The 18,502-nt window shown below is 35.6% G+C and overlaps 4 protein-coding genes across 5 annotated transcripts; 1 reads left to right on the forward strand and 3 right to left on the reverse strand.

The window, feature by feature from the left end:
• Positions 1-3,707: 3,707 nt before the first annotated feature.
• LOC112770807 (putative pentatricopeptide repeat-containing protein At1g56570) lies at positions 3,708-9,851 on the forward strand. The gene has a single exon (XM_072224659.1). It carries the CDS (start codon positions 5,627-5,629, stop codon positions 6,578-6,580), a length of 954 nt encoding a protein of 317 aa, XP_072080760.1. The 5' UTR covers positions 3,708-5,626; the 3' UTR covers positions 6,581-9,851.
• LOC112770806 (pentatricopeptide repeat-containing protein At1g05750, chloroplastic) lies at positions 6,679-8,325 on the reverse strand. Its single transcript, XM_025815215.3, has one exon. The coding sequence runs from the start codon at positions 8,323-8,325 to the stop codon at positions 6,772-6,774; it is 1,554 nt and encodes a 517-aa protein (XP_025671000.1). The 3' UTR covers positions 6,679-6,771.
• LOC112770805 (receptor protein kinase TMK1) lies at positions 8,978-13,333 on the reverse strand. 2 transcript variants are annotated; one of them, XM_025815214.3, is made up of 3 exons: positions 13,160-13,333; positions 10,465-12,990; positions 8,978-9,848 (listed from the first exon to the last, which is right to left on the reverse strand). In XM_025815214.3, exons 2-3 carry the CDS (start codon positions 12,845-12,847, stop codon positions 9,334-9,336), a joined length of 2,898 nt encoding a protein of 965 aa, XP_025670999.1. In that variant the 5' UTR covers positions 12,848-12,990; positions 13,160-13,333; the 3' UTR covers positions 8,978-9,333. The 2 variants fall into 2 exon arrangements, with proteins under 2 accessions (XP_025670999.1, XP_025670997.1); XM_025815212.3 differs by having other exon boundaries at positions 10,465-12,999.
• A 2,093-nt stretch (positions 13,334-15,426) lies between these two features.
• On the reverse strand, positions 15,427-17,685 carry LOC112772272 (histone deacetylase 8). Its single transcript, XM_025817178.2, has 3 exons — positions 17,361-17,685; positions 16,432-17,015; positions 15,427-16,080 (listed from the first exon to the last, which is right to left on the reverse strand). Exons 1-3 carry the CDS (start codon positions 17,626-17,628, stop codon positions 15,787-15,789), a joined length of 1,146 nt encoding a protein of 381 aa, XP_025672963.1. The 5' UTR covers positions 17,629-17,685; the 3' UTR covers positions 15,427-15,786.
• Between the last annotated feature and the right edge of the window lie 817 nt (positions 17,686-18,502).

The following is an 18,502-nucleotide window of genomic DNA, read 5'->3' on the forward strand; positions in this document are numbered from 1 at the left end:
CTCAATGGCTTTTACTGATTTCTTACTTAATGTCTTTTTCTATTGAAAAATAAATAAAAAAAGATGAACACTGAAAAACAGAAAATTTAATGTAAGACTCTGAAGGAGAAAAAAGGGATAGCTTGTAAGCTATGAGAATCCAAAATGTGTGCTCACTTCTTTTTTTTTAGCATCACGATTTAGGTGGGTGGTTTCATATGCAAAGCATTTTCCTCTCAACTCATCATAGGACATTTGTTTTAGGTTACCACTCTCAGCAATAACAGTAACTTTAGTTTTTCACTCTTTGGTTCGGCTTCTCAATATTTTTCTTACTAGCACTTGTTCGGTGTGAGTCATTCCCATAGCATCCAAGGTGTTGATGATGACCGAGAATCTCTCACATTTTATCAATAGTTTCTCCTTCCTTCGTAGCAAACATCTCATATTATTTTCTTAGCATGTCGATCCTTGTTTCCTTCACTTGTTCGGTGCCCTTTTGAGTTATTTGGAATTTATCCCAAATCTCTTTTGTTATTTTGCACCTTGATACCTTTCGATATTCCTCAAAACTAATTGAGCAGTGCATCATGTTGATTGCCTTGGCATTTAGCTCTACCTTTTTCTTGTCTTCATCATTCCATTTAGCTTCTTCTTTGGGTGTTACTACTCCTTCTGCACTTGTTTTTGTTGGAATTTGTGGACGGTTCACAATAATTTTCCATTTATTGTAGTCAACAGATTGGACAAAAATCCTCAACCTTTCCTTCCAGAAGTTGTAGTTCTTGCCATTGAAGAAGGAAGATCTATTGTTGGATTGATCTTTAGTGAGTGTGTAAGCCACGATATTTGAACTTATGTTGTTGGCCATTCAGATATTTTCTCCAAGTTGTGAAGCTTGATCTCTTAAGACCAAGATTTGGTACCAATTGAAGGTTTCAGAATGGTTTAAAGAAGGAGGTGTTGAAGGTGGGTTTATTCTAGATAGGATTGAGTTGAATCCTAAGAAAAATTGGTGTTTGTAATCTTTGAAAGATAGTGAAAATTTTACCACTGTTGTGGAAGATATTGGATGTAAGTCACATTGCACATGGTAATTGAATCAGGATATATGACTTTATGAATTTTTCTTCTCTACTCTTCTATTTTTCTTTCGTGAAGAAACAAAATAAAAATGTCTTCTATATTACCTATATCTCAGAAGTCATAGATATTCAAAAAGTAAAAAGTTGCTCTGTTTCTGAAAACGTCAAAAAGAGATAAAATAAAATTGTCTTCTGAATTTTTATATTACTTGACAAACACTTCAGTAACTAAATTTTTATCCAGTCAGAATAAAAAAAAATATTCAAAAAAATCATAAATTCAATCTTCCTTCTCTAAACCATTTGAAACCTTCAATTATTATTATTATTATTTAAGTTTTGAGAGAATTAATAAATAGTCTTAGAAAATAGGAGGGTGTAGTCCAAAGATAAGGGTTAGCATCTATGTATTAAAACTTAAAAATATATGTCTCATCAGTGCAAAGTGCAAAGTGCAAAGTGCAAAGGCATCTTGATGAGGGGTGTATATGAAAATCTTACTTTAATGCATAAGATACCCAGAAGAGAGCTAGGCAGCAGCCACATCAATCACTCCCCTTTCATTATCTTTTCTTCTTTTAATTTTCTTTTTATCTCTTTGCGATTGTGATGACTTCATGTTGTCACCTTAGATACAAGATAGACAGATAGAAACAGTGCAATAATCATAACCAAAATTGAAAATGGAAATGTTTCATTGCCACCCTGTTATTACTATACCTAGTCTCCTTACCCTCAATGCTACAACCAATCATCACTGTAAAATTTTTACCTTAAAATTTCAGGTACAACCATTTGTAACAGAAAAATCTCAACGTATTACGTACTACTTCACTTGCAAATATTATTTTCATTTATTTATATCTTTTCATTGTAAAATAGAATATACAATTTACTTAAACTTGTTTATTATTATTATTATTATTATTATTATTATTATTATTATTATTATTATAAACAACTCAAACCCTACTTATTACATACAATATGTATATATGGAGTGCAAGTCTTGTACTTGATGATTTGCTAAATCTTCCATCAATTAGATGATAGTGACCTAGTGGGTTTGAAACCTATATTTATTACCAAAACCAAGTAAATTTTATTCGGTTGAAGTTCACTTTCTTCTTATCAATTTTCTCTCTCTTTCATTTGTGTCATAAGGTGTTAGGCGTCTAAATCACCTAGAGGTTTACATAACAACTTTCACCATAGCATTTTTTATTTTATTTTATTTATTTTTTACTTCTACGGTGCATATTGATCCAAAGAAGAGACAAAGTGTGAGATTTATAGTAGAAGGATCAAGAACTAAAAAAACAAAAGGTGTTAGAAATATACTACATTTATTTGTTACGTGTGAATTCTTTTAGCAAGTGTGACGTGTATGGATATCGGCGTTTGGATAGGATTGGATTGTTTCCGGTACCTTAAAATACCACTTTGAGAGTTGGAGATCCTTGCCGATAAGAAAAGAGCAGCGCAAGTTTTGGCTACTGGCTAGTTGGATTCTTCTCAGTTATATAGATTATTTGGCTACAACGGAATGATGTCATATTTCAGAATAAGACAACAGAAATTAAAAAATGTGTGGATCAATCATTTTCTTGTGCTACAAAATGATATAATAGATAACTCATGTTATTGATGGCTATGCCAAAAATGACACAGGAGTTGCTTATCCTTTATATTTATTGTTTACCTTTCTATGCTCCACCTTGAAAATAAAAATAGTGAAAATAAAAACATTAATATACAGCTAAATTCCAATTGAACAAATTAAAACTTGATTTTCAATGGTCTCAGCCAATAGAATTTAGGTACGACTGTATGATTGGATTGTGAGAGAAAAAAGTCAGCAAATATAATGACTCTAAAAAAAAAAAAAAGAAAAAGTAATAATGTATGTATGTAATTGTAAACAGATTTTGAAACAGAGAATCAGATATGGGATAGGGGAAACATCATGTTGTGGCTGCCAATGCCCATGCCATTTGCCTTTTTAATCAAACCACCTACCAAAGCATATCCCCTTTTTCGTTCATTTTCATGTTTGATTTATTTATTAATATCTTTTGACATCACATCTTGTCATATACGTGATTATGTATTGAATTTAAGATATTATGAAAATTCAACTTAATCTAAGAATAAAACATAAAGATTTAATATTAAAAATAGATGTTAAAAAAATTACATAAAAGTACTACATATAACATATTCTTAAATATTAAAAATTTAAAAAGATAAAAATACAAAAAAAAGATGTTTCTATTACTGCTATATTTTAAAAAATTAAAAAAGTATATATTTTTCAATCTCTAATTTCAAATGCAAATTTTATTTTTTACAATAAAAAATTTGTTAAAAGCCAGTAATTTTTAGTATTTTTAATTATTATTTTATTAACATAAATATTAAATTATTTTTAATAAATAAATTTAACTAATTTATATGTATAAATTTTGAAAAATATAAATACAAATTATATTAATTTATGTGTATAAAATTCAAATAAATATAAATATAAATTATATGTTTCTTGTGTGTAAAATACCTATAAATATAAATATAAATTATTGCTAATTAAATGCTGACAAAAAAATAATAATATTTACTGAACACTTAGCATTGTTGTTTCCAATATTGTATCTCATCATATACTAAGCAATTATAAGCATAACATATCCCATCTATTACATGCATTGGCACCTGCCAAGTGATTTGTTTTCACTTTTCAGGTGGCTCAACTGCCACATAAGACGGCGCTGCCACAGAGAGAAGAGCAGTGATGGATCTTAGCTCATATAGGTGCTGCTTACTTGCAATGATTATATAGCTCACCACATTAGTAGTGTCTTCATAAAATGGCTGCATGAGCCATCATTCAAATCCTTGAATCCACACACCACTATAAAAGGGTCAACTAGGATACCCTTCCTTCTCTCAACTCGCATGATAAAAAAGAAACTAAGTCCCTTCTTCCCTCCAATGGCATCAAAGTTCTTCTTCACCTCTCTCACTTTGCTGGTTCTTTTCTGCTTGCTTCTTGTGAAAGACACTTCTGGTTTGTCAATAATCTTTTTCTTCTCGTTTCTGTCACAAACTTGGGAAGAAAAAAAAGAAGGTATCATTCATAACATGTTTTGTTTAATGGCAGATTATTGCAATGCTAATAAGCATGGATGCTTTGATGCTCAGGCAGCTGTTCTCAAGGAGATTCGAAATAGGAAGGTCTATCACTACTTATCACTACTTATCACTACTTATGCTTTAGATTCTATACTTTTGTTTGTGGTACAATTTATAACACTATTTCTACGTTGTTAATTGGTGCAGGTGTTTTTTGCTTTCAAGGATAAGAAAACAAGTCTGAAGGCTATGCTGCAAGGATCATCATCATCAAGAATGATAAGAGATGGTGAAAAATCAGTGAGTTGGGAGCTGAGGAGGGTTCCTTCTGGTCCAGACCCACTCCATCATAACGGTGGCATTGGCAACCCCAAGCCTCAAACCCCTTAACTTCATATATATATATATAGTTCTGTTCTCTTGACCTATTAGTTTTCTTTTTGTTATCACTGTGAAAACTGAAGAGTGTTTATCTACTTAGTAGCTATATATATAGTTTAATCTGGGGAAAGAAAAATGCAATGTGTAGCAGTGAAGTTCTCTTACTTTGACATGCACTAGAATATATATGTGTCAGCTTAGCTTGTTCCTGTTCTTCTTTTTTGTTAATTAGTATTATGTTTTTTTAATTTTAAGCACATCTAGTAAAATTTTATGAATCACACCATATCACAATGGCAAAGAAATCAGCTTACCATACGATAAAGATTTTAGTGATGTTAACCATAACTAAAACCAGTGAAGTATGGCAGATACTGAATCTAGAGAAAAAGGAACAAAAGAAACTGATCTTCCTTCTTCCATGACATTTTTTATATGCTAAATAGAGACATTTTAAAAATAACACGTAAAAAGTATATATTAATCGACGGTAACATTACTCTTAGCAGTAGATGTGATATTGGGTCTGAAAACCAGTGACATTTTCATTATGGCAATTTTGTGCTTACAGCTCATAGTGTTGATCATGGATTGGATTGAAACGGAACCTTTATGAATTATGACAGTTATGTGTTTTGGCCCTTTCTAATTCTTCCACCCGAATAACTACATAAATATGCAAGTATATGTACCATCTTCTCTGATAACTAACCTCGATCTTCTATTCTCAAATTTGTACTCATGATAGCCATAGTGAGAGAAATGACATCAGCAATAACACATATGCTGACGCAACCAACTATATTTTGTGACAATAGCCAAATCCAATAACCAAATCTGGCTAAACATATTCTCTGGCCCTACAACAAACGAAGATACTATTTAAGGATTTCAAATAAAATGTGGTAGTACATTTTTTTATTAGTTTAATTTTGCATCGATTATTTCCTTTTTAATCTCTCAATCAAAATTAAAATTCTAAAAATTGAACTGAACATTCGGAACCATGACCAAAACTCGATAGTGAACTTAAAGTTGAAGGTGATATTATGTATAAGTCTCAAGAACTAAAGCTCGTACCTTTATGCGCCACACTTCTTGACGCTTGCATTTCCTCAAAGAATTTGAAGAATTTGAAACGAATCCACGCGGTCACCATTACCTTAGGAATTTCAAGCCATGACTTCATTCGAACCAAGCTCGTTTCTTGCTACGCTTCCTGCGCCCAGTTGCACCATGCAAATACAATATTCTCCTTCGCAAATCGCAAACCCACTTTCCTCTTCAACGCTCTCATCAGAGCCCATTCCAACCTCAACAATTTTGCCCAATCGCTCTCCCTGTTCCGCTTCATGGTTCTCTCATACAAGCAGTTTGATCGCCACACGTTCCCTTCTGTGCTCAAGTCTTGCGCTGGATTATCGTCGCTGAGGCTCGGTAAACAGGTCCATGGAGCAGTTGTGGTTAATGGGTTTTCCTTTGACTTGGCAAATTTGAATGCTTTGATAAGCATGTATGCGAAATGTGGTGACTTGGCTTGTGCCCGCAAGGTGTTTGATGGAATGCTTGAGAGGAACGTGGTTATCTGGACAACTATGATGGCGGGTTATGGGATGCATGGAATGTTTGGGGAGGTGTTTGAGATGTTTGATAGGATGGTGGAGGCTGGGGAGAGGCCTGATGGCGTGAGTTTGACGGCGGTGTTGTCGGCGTGTAGCCATGGCGGATTTGTGGAGAAGGGAAGGGAGTATTTTGAGATGATGGAGGTGAAGTTTGGTATTAAGCCAGGGCTGCAGCATTACACTTGTATGGTGGATATGTTGGGGAGGGTTGGGGAGGTTGAGGAAGCAGAGAGGTTGATTTTGAGGATGGAGGTTGAGCCTGATGAAGCATTATGGGGTGCCTTGTTGGGGGCATGTAGAAATCATGGGAAGGTGGAGGTTGCTGAGAGAATTGCAGAGAGGGTTTGTGGGAGGGAATTTAGTTTGGCTTCATCAGTTTGAATCCATGATAATTCTAGCTATATGTATGAGCAAGTTCATATATCTTGCATGATCAAACTTAATTCTTTTATATAGTTTTTTTCCGGGGTCTAATCTTATATGCAAATTATAGTTAATCATTTATTTGAATTCGATTAACATTTACCAGTTCAGTAACAAAATTGAATCATTGGGCAAGTCAATTACAAAGCTCAATCACCCTCAAAAGAATGTTTTACAGATAAATCCGGAACATAGCCACATAATTGAAGATCAAAAGACAAGAGCTCCAAAGCTGCATAAATATGCTCATTCTCTTCATGAGATTTATCACCTGCCACAAACTTGTGCACGCTTGAATCAATCTCAATGGAGCTAAAGCCTGGTTGCTTTTGAATCCCACGGACCTTCATTGCCCTCCTAACTTTGTTTGCACCTTCCCACTTTCCAACCGCTGCATAAATGTTAGAAAGGAGCACATAATTGGAATCTCCACCAGGATCCAATTCAACAAGATATCTCATCACTTTTTCAGCCAAATTAATGTCCCCACGAGTCCTACAAGCAGCAAGCAATGACCCTAACACCACTTCATTAGGCTTCATGGGCATGTTCTTGATCACATTCAATGCCTCTTCCAATCTCCCAGCTCTACTATAGAGATCCACTAGACAACCATAGTGCTCAATCCTAGGCGCAATTCTGTGAACTCTCGTCATGTAATCAAAGATTCTTATGCCCTCATCTATGAATCCGGCATGGCTACATGCTGTTAGAGCACCCGTGTAACTGACCCCATTAGGCTCAAACCCTTCCCTCTGCATTGAACTGAATAAATTCAGAGCCTCGTCCGCAAGACCATTAACGGCGCAACCTACAATGGTTGAGTTCCAAGACACCAATGTTCGCTCCAACATGCTCTCGAACACTTGACGAGCAAACTCTATGCACCCACACCGAGCATACATATCAATCAACGAGTTGGCAACCTTAACATTGTGCAATAACCCTTGTTTCGCAGCAAGTCGATGCACCCACAAACCAAGACCAAGTGTCCCCAAGTTGGCACACGCAGCAAGGACAGCAATAACAGTAACATAATCAGGCACTGCACCAGCGAGCTGCATTGCCCGAAAGCACTCCAATGCTTCCTCGTGACAATCTCTCTTCACAAAGCCGCCAATCAAAGCAGTCCAAGAAATGGCATTCTTCACAGGCATTTCATCGAACAGGTGGAGAGCACATTCCGTCTCGCCGTTCCTCATGTATCCATCGATCATGGTGTTCCAAGTCACCAAATTTCTTACACCCATTTGGTCAAACACCAACCTTGCAGAGCCCACGCTGCCGCACTTTGCGTACATGTCGATCAACGCTGTGCCAACGATGACGTCGTTGACGTCCATGCAACCCAGTTTTCGAGCGTGCGCATGCAATGCACATCCGAAGGAGATGTTGCTGTGAGATGGGTAGTGAGCGCAACCGGAGAGAAGAGTAATGAGGGTGATGTGGTTGGGTTCGGCACCGGCTTCCCTCATGCGAACGAAATCGGAAGCAGCTTGGAGTAAGTTTCCGTTTCGGCAGTGCTGAGCTATGGAGGATGTCCATAAGACAGTAGGGTTTGGGTCTGAGGATTTTTGTGTGCGTCTTAACAACAAACTATGATGTTTTGTGATGTTGGGTTTTATGGAAGACTTGGAATTTGTCTGAGGTGGAGGATGGGGGAGTGATGATGTTGGGGTAGCTGTGCACGCAGGTTGCAGCATGGTTCCTTACGGTTATGGACTTATGGGTACCCCTCTTTCTTTTTTGTTTTGTTTTCTTTATCCTACTCTTTTTTTTTTTCAAGTAAATAAATAAAAAGGAAATATTATATTATTATGTTGAAAATACAAATATTCTCTTTGACAGAAATACTCTGATATTATGCCTTAAGTTTCATGTGGTACTCACTGGATCACCAAACTAAATTTGAAGGTCTATTATCTATTATCTCTTCGATTTGTATGCCATCGCATGAAATCAAAATTAAGAAAAAAAAAAATCCTCAAAAACATGTGACCATGTTTTATAGGATTTATGGCATTTCTGAGTTCGGCAGAATACTATTTCATATCACTATCAGCCTTCAATTTTTCAACGGCTATGGTCCAATTGAAGAAGGAAGAAAAATGTCGGTTCAATTTTTCTTCCCAATACAACTATACAAGTGACATTTTCAACTTCTCATTTTTGGTGACAAGCATGAATGAGATTGAAGAACTCTGCACTCTCTTTTGCTTGAGCTTTAGCCCTACCACCAACTTCCCTGCATTAATCTTGCACCTTTTTAAAGTCTTTTTGGACAAAGAAGTTGTCCGGTAGGAACATAACACACAAACTACAAGTAACATGATAATCAAGTACTAGGACTAGTAGTTAGGCACCTTCAATCAATCAGTATCAAACTTGTAATATGAATCATAACAACCTTTGTTTTAACATTTGTAATATGCTGGCTAAGTTGTTGCTATGCATGTGTAACAATCAACCTTGTATTGTATGGATAACAGAAGACTTGCCAAATGAAGTTTCTATAAAGCCAAATACTAAAATAGGACAAAACAAAAACTCTTTATCTACATCTTGGAATAGTATTTTGAAGTGTTTCACTGTCCACAAACAACACAAAAATCACAAAACAAACAATGTAATGGAAAATTTTTTATTCAGGTAAATAGCACTATAGTCTATGGCAATAAGAATCACAAATTGTACCGGACTTGGCTCCAAAATCATCTAGCATCAGCAGAGGTAAAAGAATCAGCAAAACCAGAAGGCTTGGCTGCTATACTACTTCCTCTACTGTTTTCAGTACTGGCGCCATAGCTAAATTCATTGCTCTCTGCTTCCTTCCAAATCTTCAGCATTTGTGGGAGCGGTCTACTGTAGTCAATACCAGAGTCGTAATCTAACTCATCATCAACCGGTTTCCATTTCTCAACCAATGCCACGAGTACATTCACTACATGACTCATATCTGGCCGGTGGTGTGCCTCCCTTGCAGTGCAGTGTCCAGCGAGTTCAGATACAATGGATATGCTCTCGAAAGCCTCGTCAGTTGCTTCCAAAGCTGGATCAATGGCAGCCATGAGCTTTTCTTTGTTTGATTTGATTCGCCAAAACCATTCTGCTAGATATCGTCTTTCCTCCGGCCGGCTCTCATCAAGCGCTGTTAATCCAGTCAGTAGTTCCATCAGGACCACCCCGTAGCTGAACACATCAACTTTAGTGGTGATTTTCCCCATCACTGAAACATATAGACAAAACTTAGTATGCGGAGCTAGATGGATCAAACTGAGAAAAATTGAAGATTTAAAACAAGTGAAAGATGCTAATAAACAGAGATAAACTCACAAGTGTAAAGATGCTAACAAGGATGATGCAATGCATAGTAACTCATAAGTACTTAACTATAAGATAAAGGATACAAAGATCATATTCTGAAATATAAACTGATTGAACTTATAATTAGACATTATCTTCTTGTTAATTATCTAAATGTAGTAGGGCACCTGATTAAAAATAATTGTGTAGTATATTTAGCTAGATAATTTCCTACTTTACTAGGGGCATGATAAATAGTTGTGCTTTTAGCTACTCAATGAATAGAACTGAATTTTAGAAAGGCATTGACAATTACAAAGGTAAACAAAAATTGATAGCAGAGTACTATAGAACAATGTTCATTAACAAACTCAAAAGCAAGCACGAAAACCGAATTTACTCACTAAATTTTTCATCGGTAAATTAAGTTCTTTTAAGAACATTCCAGCTGAATACAAACATGCAGCAGATACGATGCCTTAAGAATAGTGTGATCCTGTTATTAAGTTCTAGAGGTAATTAAAAGTAACACCTCTTACCTGCATATTCAGGGGCAAGGTATCCAAATGTTCCAGCAAGCTTGGTTGCCACAGATTTTTCGCCATCCGGAGCAAGCTTAACAAGACCAAAATCCGATACTTTTGCGTGGAAATCATCACCAAGTAGAATATTAGAAGACTTGAGGTCTCTATGGATGAAGGTCTGGCAGGCAAGACCATGAAGGTATTCGATCCCTCTAGCAACATCTAGAGCTATTGCAAGCCTTTGTGACAAAGACAATGGTTTCAATTTCAAGTTTTTCCAATGGAAAAGATGTTGGCTAAGAGCACCAAGAGGCATATATTCATAAACCAAAAGTCTCTCATTGCCTCCAATGGAATACCCCAAAAGAGATACCAAATGCCTGTGACGAACCTTTGAAAGAACAGCGATTTCAGCTTCGAACTCCTCCAGCGCCTTGCTGCTGATAACACCATGCTCCATTCTCTTCACTGCTATTTTAGTCCCATCTTCAAGTTCACCCTTGTACACAGTTCCAAACCCTCCACGGCCTAGCTCATTTTCTGAAGAGAAATTGTTGGTAACCTTGCGTAGGACTTGAACCGAAATGACAAGGTTTCCAGCCTCAATTATATGAGAGTTTTGAGTCTCACCACTAATGTTACTCAGAGAACTTGTCCCAGTCTTAGTTGATAAGCTTCCAGTAGTGGTATCTGAGACTGTGACTTTAACCACATTATCCCGATTGGATGGATCTCTCGGGTGCACCACAATGGAACTTGGAGCATCCAAGGAGGCCTTTTTCTTCTTCATGGAACAAATGAAGAGGAAAACAACCAAAGGAACAGCAACTACAAAGACTGTAATTCCAGACACAATTGCCACTGTCTTGAATCTTTTGGAATGATCCAGTTTAGATTGACTTGAACTTGAATTCATATTGGGATCATGTGCCTTATGAGAGGAGGATGAAGGGGGTGACAGGTTGTCTGGAGAAGGATGTGAATTTTCAGGCGGCAGAGACATTCCTCCACTTTCAGTAGTAAGAAGAGGGTTTCCCACAATAACAACCTTAACATCTTCGCGAAAATTTGGCAATGGGGGCTCAAGATGGTTGTCACTTAAATCAAACAACCTCAAAGATTTCAATTCAGAAAAATTACTAGGAACCATGCCAGTTATGTTATTTCCTTCTAGCCTAATTTCAAGTAATGAATCTAACTTAGCAAGTGAGGGACTAAGAGTACCGTTGAGCTCGTGCCGTGGCAAATTGATTATAGATACCTGGTGGTTGGAATTGCAGCTCAATCCGAACCATGGCCCTGTGCTCTCTGTGCTTCCAGTGCATGGATTGTTGCCTGACCAATCCGAAATGAGAAACAATGGATAGTTCAGATTATCCAGAACATCTAGCAGTGCAGTAACTTGAGGATCACATTCATGCCCTGGCTTAATTTGACAAAAGAAATTGTTATTATAAGAAACATTTGCAGCCTTAAATTCTGGTATTGGACCCATTAACATGTTATTGTTCAACACCAGTAACTCAAGTTCCATTTCTGCTAGGGATTCAGGAATCAAGCCAACAAGTTGATTACTATTGAGGTTGAGCTCTTGCAAGGAAGTAAGGTTTCCAATATCATGTGGAATTCTCCCATTGAACTGATTTCCATGTAGCCAAAGCTGTCTTAGGAAAATCATTGAAGAAACAACATCAATAGGACCCGTTAACCCTTCACCTTCTTGATTGTTCAACCATAGAACCTGGATAGAAGATTGAGCAAAAGTTTCCGGAATCTTACCGGATAGCCTGTTCCCGGAAAGCCTCAGGTTCGTTAGGGAAGGCAATGTGCCTAGGAAATCCGGCAACGGTCCAACCAAATTGCAATTAACAAGAGAAAGATTGGTTAGTTGCACTGATTTTTCCAAATCAAGAGGAAATGACCAACCAGTAGTTCCATTTAATGGATTTTCTTCCAAAGACAAAACCCTCAAGCTGGTAAGTCCGTTGAAGAAATCTGAAGGGATTGCTTCAAATGCATTGTAATCCAAGAAAGCAAATTCCAACTTAGATAATCCACTGAAACTAGGCAACATCCCAGTGAGATTGTTCCTTTGAAGGCCCAAGTTGTAGAGTTCTGAGAGCTGATTGAAATTTGGAGGCAATGTTCCTCTGAGTCCAAGATTCTTGGCCTGAATCTGAGTGACTCTATCACCACTGCAGAACACATAAGGCCATGAAGGAGGGCCACATGGATCATCTCCATCTTCCGGCCATTTCAGAAGCTCAGGATTCTCTAACCCTTTTCTGAAAGAATTCAGAACTTTGAGATCATTTGGGTCTGTGTCACCATAACACATTCTCATAATTAGGCCAAAGAAGAGAAAGAACAACACTGCCATGATGTGGCTACCTTCCATTGTTACTCTATAAGGAAGAAAAAATAGAGAACCCCAAGTACTCAAGGAAGGAACTTTGACACTAAACTCAGAACCCCATGAAGGAGAAAAACCAATGTCTCTGTCTCTCTGACTTGTGTGGCCATAAAAATGAGGGGCAGTAACTGCAAGAACTAGAAACACAGAAGCTCAGAACTCAGAAGAAGATAATTACATTGAGTGTGTGAATGAGAATGTGAATGTGAGTGTGAAAGTGAGTGCTTGTCTTGTTTGTAACTTAACTAAAAATAGGCATAAACAAAAGGGAATTAAAATTGAGAAAATGTTGAGTACCTCAGAGGATTAGGAAGAATAGAATAGAGAGAGACAAGGACATTGCAATGTGGAGTATCGTCAGCTTTTACATTTTACTCTGCTTTTCATCAGAGAAGGAAGGAACCTCAAAAAAGTGTTAGTCCACTCTTTCCTCTTCAAACCTTCCCTTCTCTTCCTTTTCTTTTTCTCTTCATTTTTTATTATAATTCTCGGCATCTTTTATGGATTGGCCTTGAATGGGAATTATAAATCTTTTTAGTTTTTGTAATTCGATCTTTGAATCCTATTAACATGAAAAAGAGACAAATTTATTTACCATATGACCAGGTCAATGTTAAATAAAAGGGTAAATTTGTCATTGTGTGGTATAAATGGAAAATTAAATGGGTTCTATTGGTGGCTAGTTTTAGAATTTTATTTTTGATAATATTAAAGACAAAAAAAAAGATAAAATTTGTTTTATTTAATATTTATTAATTATTATAATAAATAAATAATTAATAAATACTAAAAAAAATAAATTTTTACTGTTTTTAATTAATTTATTTTAATTATCAAACATTTTAATTTTATTTTATAATTAGAAAACAGAGAGGTATTCGTAGTTATCGAGGTACCTAAATGAGTAACTCACTAATGTTGTAGGCTTGTAGCTGTTGACTACTTGTTGTGGGGAAATAAAATTAAATAAATAAATTAAACAAATATGTGGTACTAAAAAGAGAAAACAACAATGGTGGTGGGTCCCATGTGTTGTCCTAGAAGTTCCATAGATTTGTTAAGCTTTTGTGATGGCGGCTCAATTCTAGGAAGGCTTCCCGCTAATGTCGGTTAACCAATGCTAACAGTATCATGCATGATTCATGACTATGTATCTTTCTCTTAAAGTAAAAACTAAAACAAATAAATGAACCTGTTATAATTTAATTTTAATACTGCAATGCATGAAGAGTGGAGACTAGAAACGATTTAATGGTGACTTATGGAATTCATTACAGTCAACATGAAAAACAAGTAATCAACTAGTTGCAATAAATTATTTGGTGCATTGTGTAAGAAGAACCTACACATGCATATATGCTTATGGAAGTTGATTCTGCTAAAGTCATAGGGTGGAATTAAAAGAGAAGTTTCTGTGTCTTCTTTTATAAAATACTGCAATTTAATTGGAGGCTGGAATTGAATTTTGAGAATTTCATAATAAGCTTACTCCACTTTCTACTGTTTACACATATATTCTCTCCACTTTTTGAGTTTGGCATAGCATCCTAAGTTACTTTGTCTATATTGTTAAATAGTAATTCTCCTAGAAATACTTTGTAAATGGACAACTTTGCATTTACATCCAAAAATAAATGTAGTTAATCTAATCCTATTGGGAATAATAGGATAATTTAATTTATTGCATGATGGGAGTGTATAATTAAGCCAAATTGTGATTGTCATGGAAATTCCTTATGTCAGTATAGCATCCAACAAGTATAAGGATGCATGAAATAAAGTGCACAACTGAGAATTCTGATCAAATTTTGTTGGTTCTGATTTTGTCTAACACATTTTTATCCCAAAGAATAAATTCTTATGTTAGTTTTTTAAGTGTACTTTGATCAATTTATGAAGTTGTAAGTTGACTAAAAGGAAGAAAAAACAAATTATTTTGCTCTTTCTTTAGTGTTACAATTAGAAGTTTCTTCTTTTGACCAAAATAGAGGTGTGTGAACTATGAAGAAGTGACAAGCATCAAAATAGGGTCTTCAACACATAACATATAAAGGTAAAGACACTATGCATTAGAAGATTGATTTGTCTTTTTCCAAAATATAAAGTAGCATATTAATACAAACTACTATTAATGTCAATTTTTCTCAAGTGTCGGTAGTGACAATTAGGCTAATTTTCTAAGTCTAAATAATTTGTAATGAAAACCAAATTATATATATAAGTATCATAGTGATGTTTGTCAAAGAATTGGACCCTTTGTGGGGCTAACATGCAGACATGTTGTTAGGCAAAGTCATGAATGTGAAACTTGTTTAATTAAGTCATTGGAAATGACAATGTTTGTTTCTGTGTTTAGATTGAGAACCATCTTTATCAAAGTATGCACGCCTTGTCAAAGCAATCATAATTTTACTTTTACATTAGTATCTTCATTCCGCATTTTTCGCATCTCCATTGGCTTCCAAAATCAAAGAATTCAGCTCCTATAAATATGGCAGTATAAAATCAAACTCAGTCTATAATTGTTTATGCAGATGTTCTAAGTTTTAACACTATTCATGCACTAGTAGCAGAATATTGTAATTTTTTAATAATTATGAAACCATGGCAAAAGTACAATCATAATATCTACTACTATTGCCTGAGACAATTCAGCTGCAGGGAAATTTTAAAATGTAGATTTTCCTTAACTCATTATTCTAGAGCTTTACAAATGAAATAGTAAATTTATACTTGAGAATAAGCTTTTCTCCTCATTTTCTTCCAGTGATATGCTTAGTGAAAGTTACAACAAATTCCTTCCTTCTTTCTTCTTACTTAGAAGATATAATTAAACCCTCTTGACTTAATATCTCTACTAAGGCCTGAGCACATAAGAATTTTTTTTTTCCAGATGAAATATCTCCAAAGTTAAGGAGTTCTCTCTAAAAAGGAAGTTTATCTTTTTGATAGTTTTTAATGGCATCTATAACCTTTGATGAAAATGTGTCATCCTCAGGGTAATAAGCAATAGGATCTGGCAATGGAGGCAATGATGCTAGGCTGAGAACACCCTCCAGAAATGCATGTAAACAGTATGCTGAATATGTAACATGGTATCCACCTTCTTGAACAATTACAAGGCGTCCATCACTGTACTGTTTTGCAAGATCATGAACAATCTTCCCAATTTTTCTATAACCCTCCATTGTTAAGCATTGCCTTCCATTTGGATCAAACTGAGGCACATAAAGTAAGTAAAGATTCTTTATTGTTAGATAATGAGGGAAAAAGTAAAGATAATGTGATTTAACTATTTTTAACATTGTCATGTTCCATTCAATTGAAGTATATAGAAGGAAATTTTACACAAGAAGTATTTTTTTAATATCTTATTTAAAGGATCCGATTGTGAAGGAAAACTGACTTAACTTCTGTTGTAATTGATGAGAACAATCTTTTTTGTGATTGAAATGAAACAGATAATTTCTAAGGGTATATTTGGTTGAGGAGTTAAAAATAGGTGAAAATGCTAACTATGGCAAGAGTATAAATCATGAACCTAAAAGAAAATGATAAACAGAACTTACTGCACTTGAGTCTAGTCCAATTGTCAAAACAATCAAATCAGGTCCAAACTTCTGGATTGATGGAATAACCAATTCATTGAATGCATAAACATATCCATTGTCCCCAGTTCCATTTGGTAGAGGTATGTTCAAATTGTAGCCATAACCTTCATCTTCTCCTAGCTCATCAATGGATCCATTATGGGGATGGGATGGACCCCATGATCCATGGTTCATATGAAGGGAAATGGTAAGAACCTTATTAGACCTATAGAATCCCTCAGCAGTACCATTCCCATAATGAACATCAATGTCTATAACTGCAACCTTGTTACACACACCAGAATCCAAGGCCAATTGTACTGCAAGGCCAGCATTGTTGAGGAAACAGTAGCCATCAGCCTGAGAAGGTTGAGCATGGTGGCCAGGGGGCCTAACCAAGGCATAAGCAACTTTTCCATGTCCATCAAGGACATGCTTCATTGCACAGAGTGTGGTTCCAGCAGCAAGAAGTGCTGCATCCCATGATCCAGGGTTCAAGAATGTGCCAGCACATAGCATTTTCCCTCCTCCTTTATCAGCTTCTACTAGTTCATTTATGTATTCTAGCAAATTACAAAAAAATTGAAACTCTATCAAGCACTATTTCATCTCAATTAATTAATTAATTAATCCTACTTATCACCATCCTAGTCCCCAATTAGACTTGCAAATTCCAATCTTAGCAAGTGCTTCTGCTGGCTAATGCAACAGGACTCGCATACATAAAAGTTCAGATTTTTTTTATACAAAGATCAATTTTTTACCAGAACCCAATTTCCCTCCAAACTTAAGAACACTAAAAAGCTCCCAAGATCAAAGCAATTATGGCAGCACAGAAATACAAGAAAACAGAAAACATAAAAAGCTAAGGCGATGGAGAAATGAAGAAGATAGTAAATAGAAGGTACCAGGGGTGTGAAAAGAGAGGAGCTGAGAGATGAGAGCAGGTGAACCAGGGTGCCAAGAAATGAAGGGAGAAATAGGACCTCTCTTGAGGATGGAGACCATGTTCCTAAGCCTGTCAGAGTTCTCAGGATGCTTCTCCAACACATCCAAGAAGCCAGGGTCGTCACCAGTGTCAAACACTCCAATGCCAGTTTCGTGCTTCAGCATCCCTTCGTCCCAGAAAACGTTGATGTGGTTCACTGTGACTGTTGAACATGCTTCAGTAGCCATGGCAGCAATGCTTCAATATCTTTTCCTCTAAGCTTTTCTCTCTGCCGTCTGCCCTTTTTTTTGTCATGGGCCGTCTGCCCTTAAGATATTATTTGCACAGACTTGGGCTGACACCAACAATCTTTTTTGTAAAGCCCAATTGATTTATTTGGGCCTATATGTATTGTGTATTCGGAATGAACCCTTTCCAGCCAAAAATGCAGTAAATGGACCTATTTGGACAAATAGGCCCAATTTAAAACTATATTCATCCTTCAGCAAAAGAAATTATTCACGTCCAAAAAAAAAAAGCAAAAGAAATTATTTAAAAGGTTATTTAATATGGTTACAACTTGCAAATGTACTAGACTACTAGGCCTTCATTTTTAATTAATAAAATTGAAAAAAAAAAAGAGTCAAAGTGTACAACCTTGGTGAAATTATTCGATAGTCCTCAACTATTTTTTATTTTTAATTTTCATTCTTCAACCCCCCCCCCCCAATTTCTAATAAAACTTTAATTCAAATCTATAATATACTAAAATTCCAGTTATTTTATTGTACTAATTTGATTACATAATTGTGTCTAAAAACATTACTAGAAATTGGAAGTTACAAAATATATATTTAAAGAATCTACTTTCGAAATACATAATTTGGGGACCAAAAAATAATTATATTTTTAATCACGTTTGCTTAATGTTCTAGATTATTCGGGGAATATGCAACTGAATTAAAAAGTTTTCAACCACTTTCATGTAGTATCGACCCTACTAAAGCAAGTACTTTCAAGTACATAGAGTGTGTTCATATTACATCATATCATCATATTATATGTTTGTCTCAAAAAATAAGAATGCGGGTCAATTTAGTTCATGCAAATTGAAAGCAGCCT

The sequence above is a fragment of the Arachis hypogaea genome, chromosome 18 (assembly GCF_003086295.3).
Source record: "Arachis hypogaea cultivar Tifrunner chromosome 18, arahy.Tifrunner.gnm2.J5K5, whole genome shotgun sequence".
In the NCBI taxonomy this organism is placed as follows: domain Eukaryota; kingdom Viridiplantae; phylum Streptophyta; class Magnoliopsida; order Fabales; family Fabaceae; genus Arachis; species Arachis hypogaea.

Coding starts and splice junctions, on each gene's coding strand:
- LOC112770805 (XM_025815214.3), bottom strand. CDS start 12,847: ATGGAAGGTAGCCACATCATGGCAGTGTTGTTCTTTCTCTTCTTTGGC. Junction 9,849..10,464: donor CCTTGCCCCTGAATATGCAG/GTAAGAGGTGTT, acceptor TATATGTTTCAG/TGATGGGGAAAATCACCACT.
- LOC112770806 (XM_025815215.3), bottom strand. CDS start 8,325: ATGCTGCAACCTGCGTGCACAGCTACCCCAACATCATCACTCCCCCAT.
- LOC112770807 (XM_072224659.1), top strand. CDS start 5,627: ATGTATAAGTCTCAAGAACTAAAGCTCGTACCTTTATGCGCCACACTT.
- LOC112772272 (XM_025817178.2), bottom strand. CDS start 17,628: ATGGCTACTGAAGCATGTTCAACAGTCACAGTGAACCACATCAACGTT. Junction 17,016..17,360: donor CCTCTCTTTTCACACCCCTG/GTACCTTCTATT, acceptor GTAATTTGCTAG/AATACATAAATGAACTAGTA. Junction 16,081..16,431: donor TTGGACTAGACTCAAGTGCA/GTAAGTTCTGTT, acceptor TATGTGCCTCAG/TTTGATCCAAATGGAAGGCA.